Genomic DNA, 5192 nt, shown 5'->3' with positions numbered 1-5192 from the left:
TAAAGAGCCCACCAAACAAAAAATTGAGTTATCATCACAGCAGAAAAACGGCAACAAAAGGGGATTGATTCCCTCATCAACAAACCCGAAGAAATCTATCTCTTACAAAGTGACCAAACTTTGCACTCTCTCTCTCTCTCTAATTCCATATATCCCCACTCTCACCCTAAAGCAAGTACACCTCACTCTCCTGTACGACCTGATCTACAAAGCATTGCAGACAACATTAATGGATAAAATGAAGCCCAGAGATTCTCTGCTTCAACTAGCCAGTCTTGCACACCAAACACCCACCTGGCTGAACAGCTCCACATTAACAGCTGCGCGTGAGAGTCACGTGACACTACCAAAAAGTTTGTGAAAAGGTTAGAAAATCCTTAAAAATCCAATCTTTGCAACACTCACTCTCAAGAAGTATGTTATGTATCATACAAGGAAAGAAAGTTAACAAATAAAGAGCCTCAAATCCCGGAAAAACTAAAAAATAAACACATAAAAATCATCATAAAACCTTTAAAGATAATAGATAAATAAAATTTAAGCATCAGCAACAGTACTCGTAATAAAAGCTGAAAAGAAGCAAACAAGATCCACCTCGAACCTCTCTCCACTTCTATCATCTCCCTCCTCCTCCTCCTCCACAATCCCTCCCCCTTCCCCCACCACTTCCACTTCCACTTCCACCTCCACCTCCACCTCCACCACCGTCTTTCTCTCTCTTGTCAATAATTTGTTCTAGGGAGATAAAAATAGGTGCCCATATCTTGAAAATCCAATATTTTTGCACTAAAACAAATAAAAATCCCGTCTTTGTATGGAATCTTACTCTATTCCTTTCTTACACAAGTTCCCACATCCTTATTTTCCTTCCTTTTTATTTCATTTTTGTTCTTGTTTGTGTTCCATTTAATATCTCATATTTTGTCATAAAGATCAAGTCTTTTTGTAGTGTTTTTTAGGCCAGAAAAATAAGTGGAAGAAAATAGTGAATTGGGTTTTTTTGAAAAAATGAGAGAGGATGATTCTAATTGGTTTTCAAGATGGGAAGAAGAGCTCCCATCACTTGAAGAACTCATGCCTTTATCACAAACCCTAATCACTCCTGATCTTGCTCTTGCTTTTGATATTACAAACCCCACTAATACCACCAATACCAATACCAATAACCATAACTCCTCTCTGCATCAAAACCAGCCTCTACCACCACCTCCACCACCACCGGCTGCGGTTTCTCCAACCCCAACTAATCCATTGGCCTCACCACAGCCTAATTCAGGGGATTTTGCAACGGATTCTGGGGAATTGGGGTCAGGGGCTGGTGGTGATGAGCCTGCAAGAACCCTTAAAAGGCCAAGGCTTGTTTGGACTCCACAGCTTCATAAGAGGTTCGTGGATGCTGTGGCACACTTGGGGATAAAGAATGCTGTCCCTAAGACAATAATGCAGTTAATGAATGTGGATGGGTTAACTAGAGAGAATGTTGCTAGTCATTTGCAAAAATATAGACTTTATTTGAAAAGAATGCAGGGTTTGTCTTCTGGTGGTGGTGGTGCTGGTAATGGTGCTGTTGGTGGTGGAGGTGGATTGACTGGTGGCACTGATGCTGCTACTGATCATTTGTTTGCGAGTTCGCCGGTGCCAGCCCATTTTTTGCATCCAGGGAGGCCTAATTCGGATCACTTCTTGCCGTTTGTGCCTGTAGCTGCATTGCAGCACCACCATCACCAGCAACAGATGGCGGCTGCAGCAGCTGCAGTGGGACATCCCCAATTGCAGGGTCAGTATCATAGGCCGATGGGGCACTTTGGGTCGCCAACAAATGGTCAGTTTGAGCATCCATTTTTGGCTAGGCAAACGCAGCAGCCTGTGCATAGAATGGGGGCACCAGTGCACAATGCAGTTCCTGGATATGTGGAGGATTTGGAGTCAGCGAATGGGAATGAAGGAAGGAAAGTTCTCACTTTATTTCCAACAGGGGATGATTGAATTTGGGTAATTGTGACTCCTTCATTGATCTTTCTCTTTATGGTTGATTTGGCTCCTGGGTTTTTGTTAAATTGGTATTTGCTGGTAGTTTTGTTAGAGTTCAATTTAGAAACTTTGTTGTCATTACTGCATTAGCTGCCGCCGCTGCTGCTGTCGTTGTTAGCGATCTTAATGGTAGATATTGGTATCGGGCTTCCATCTACAAATCCCAAAAATTCCTTCTTAATTCATTGTAATATCGGTGTCTCTTGGGGGTAACTGGGAGTGATGGATTGTGTCATTTATGGTGTCTTCAATTCTACGGGCTTCTACATGTGTAATTAAGATGTTGGTAGCAGTCTGTATGTCCTGTCAGCTCCTGTTGACAGATTGAGATGTCATTCTTGGCGGAAAATAATGTAAGCTTAATCCATGTCAACAGTTGTTACAGTCTTGAGATACTGGGTCAGCCTGGATTTCGGAGAGGGTTTACATCCCAAGGTTGTATGGGAGTCGGCGCGATGTTGTTCTATTTTTAGTCTTCTTCTTCATTGAGGCTCTATTGTCATTGTTCATGATGGGCAGCTAGAGCTTTTGTTCTTGCTGATGAGGATAAATAATGGTGGCAAGTGCATTTTATGATCTTCAGAAATCTAAGCATGGGTTTGGTAATTGATATCCTTGGTTGGCACATTGGTACTCGGTTTCTCGGCGAGGTCCAAAAATCTCTCTACTATTAGAGCCTTCGGCCTTTTTTCTGTTTATTACTCCTGTGTTGTAGAGTTGAGTGGTCTTGTTGTACATTGTGTGACTCCATAGAAGACTTAAGACCCTGAAGAGTGGTTCTTTTAAAATCTGATGTTCTTATAATGTTTAATTTAATTTAATGTCCCAGTTGAAGTGGCTGGAGTTTATTTGTGCCCATGACGATGTCTCTGTTTATTGTGTTAACTTGTATATGTTTCATGTTGCATGAATTAAGCACTCAGGTTTGTTCCCCATTTAAAGAATGCAACTGCTTATAAGCTAAGATATTTCTGATATGCCCTTTTTTACTCTTGTTGCTCTTGTTCACAACTGAAAGATGAACAGTAAAACAAGCAGTAGGTATGAAACAACTTAGCTAGTAATCTTTTCCCTTGTACTCAACTGAATTTAAAGAATTTAGAGAATAGATGATCGAAGATTTCGGTGCTGAGATTATGGATATTAAGGTAAGAGTCATTATTCAGTTTATAATTTTGCTAAGATTCATCTCGGATGCTCTTTCTGCTGAGTGTGCACTTTGCATCTCTATGGCATGGTTCTTTTCAGTTTCACAAATTTTGAATAACACCAATATTTCTTTCTATATAAACTCTCAGCAGCTGAAAGTTAATTTTCCATGGATTCTGATGTTTAGAATGTGGATTAAATCTCGACATGCATTGTTTAAACCATCAGCACAAATGTCCCCGGGTTTGAGAAACTTCCTTTGACCTGTTTTTGATTTTGATGCAAAATGAATTTTCACTCATATTTTTACCAACCAGCTCCAGGCTTTTTTGCTGGAGCTACTTCACAATTTCTTGTGACATGCCTGAAATTTTGTGCTCGCTCTCAACATCAACAAGGTTATATAAACTGTTCTTGGTGACCCTTAATTGGCTTGTCGAGACTGTACAGTCTAATATGTTCATGGATGTTGTCCCTCTCAATGGTTTTGTTTGTTCTTCTTTAGTAAATTTGACTCATTCTTAGTAGTTGTTCAGGTTTGAAATTGTAGCTATTACAATTTTCCACTTTTCGACACTCCATGTAAGAACTTCCTATTTAAATCAGTAGGTCAACTTGACAGGAAACTTTGCATCATATTTAAAGAGGGTTTCAGTTGAAGTGAATGTTAGCATTTCTGATTTCCCCTTCCCGCCCACATCTTCACACATACTTCTATGTTCCTTCATTTTTCTCATGATCTCTTACAGGTATAGTGCATCGGGATTTCAAGGTTTCTTGGATGATACTATTCTTGTATGAGAGACAGCAACATGCTTCTTTTTATCAAATTAGTTCTCCTTTCACATAGATTGTCATGCTTCCAACTTATCAGAACATTAAGAGATCTGAGATCCTGGTCCCTTAATAAGCTCCTCGGCTGCTGGTTGATCTGTTGGGGGATCTTATCTTCATTGCCTACCCTAACTTTGTTGCTCTTCTTTACTTCCAGTTGTCTATTATTTCATCCAAGTTGCCAGTTCATTTCTCCACTTTGTTGGATTTTGTTAGTGCATGTACTAGCATGTCTAGCTAGGCCTATATGTAGCTCACAAAACCGTGTCATTTCATGCTCCACCCTTTTCCCCCCATATTCCTTGAAACAGATGCCATGGAATCTTATTTGTGTTGGGAACATAATTGATATTTTTCTAATGCTGAGAATGTGAAGTGATAGCAGGCATAAAAGATGCATTTTGTTGAATTCTTTAATCTAAGATAGTGCCCTTTTTATTTTACTGCTGGCATTCAATGTTTCTATGTGCACTTGAGCATGCTCTCAGCTACCATGATTTTTTTATGGGGCACGTTGAGGTTCAGAGCAAGCTATATAAAAAGGAAAACCCTAAAGTATCTAGCTTGAAGGAAAAACAAGAGCACATGGACAAGCTGGTGAGAGAGGTCACGCGTATGCATTACCTAGGTTTGTAGTTAGTCATAGGTTTAATTGGTCTTTGTTTTAATTACAGGATTAATTAGCGGTAAAGTCAGCACTGTTTAGGTTTTGTGGTGTTTTTTTTCTAGTCTTGGGATCGGATCTGCTCTTCTTGAGGAAAAGACGCTTATTTGAGCTTCGTTTCGTGACTCGCATGATATCTTCACAGAGCTCAAATCATCCATGTTTTTTCCCTTAAAAATCTTAGGTCTTCTAAACCCCAAAATCTTATATTGATGATCATAAGCTAAAAAATATTCTTCATTTATTTTCTCTCATTTCTCTCTCTCTCTTTACCACACCATTTCTCAAATCCGAATCCAACCAAATATTTTAAAAGGTATTTTTATTCTATGTAGTGATGATCCAATTCAATATATCATGCTAATATGACTCCTTTACTCTCATCAGCTGCGAACAATAATCTCATAGCTGTCTAACCACTGATTATAAATTGCATGATTTAATCTTTGGCAAGATAAAAAAATAATCTGAGCAGGCTATACATTTGATTATAAGAAAAAGGAAAAAAAAAAAA

At 39.2% G+C, this 5192-nt stretch overlaps 1 protein-coding gene across 1 annotated transcript; it reads left to right on the top strand.

Annotated features, from left to right (window-relative positions):
- Positions 1-441: 441 nt before the first annotated feature.
- Positions 442-4423, top strand: LOC118033298 (transcription factor MYBC1). Its single transcript, XM_035038227.2, has 2 exons — positions 442-1992; positions 3930-4423. Exon 1 carries the CDS (start codon positions 1009-1011, stop codon positions 1984-1986), a length of 978 nt encoding a protein of 325 aa, XP_034894118.1. The 5' UTR covers positions 442-1008; the 3' UTR covers positions 1987-1992; positions 3930-4423.
- Positions 4424-5192: the final 769 nt, after the last annotated feature.

The sequence above is a fragment of the Populus alba genome, chromosome 16, assembly GCF_005239225.2.
Source record: "Populus alba chromosome 16, ASM523922v2, whole genome shotgun sequence".
Taxonomy (NCBI): Eukaryota; Viridiplantae; Streptophyta; class Magnoliopsida; order Malpighiales; family Salicaceae; genus Populus; species Populus alba.
The sequence above is the reverse complement of the archived record's forward strand: the minus strand, read 5'-3'. Positions and strand labels throughout refer to the sequence as shown.

Excerpts from the sequence above, each read along its gene's own strand:
- LOC118033298 (XM_035038227.2), top strand. The coding sequence starts at position 1,009 with ATGAGAGAGGATGATTCTAATTGGTTTTCAAGATGGGAAGAAGAGCTC.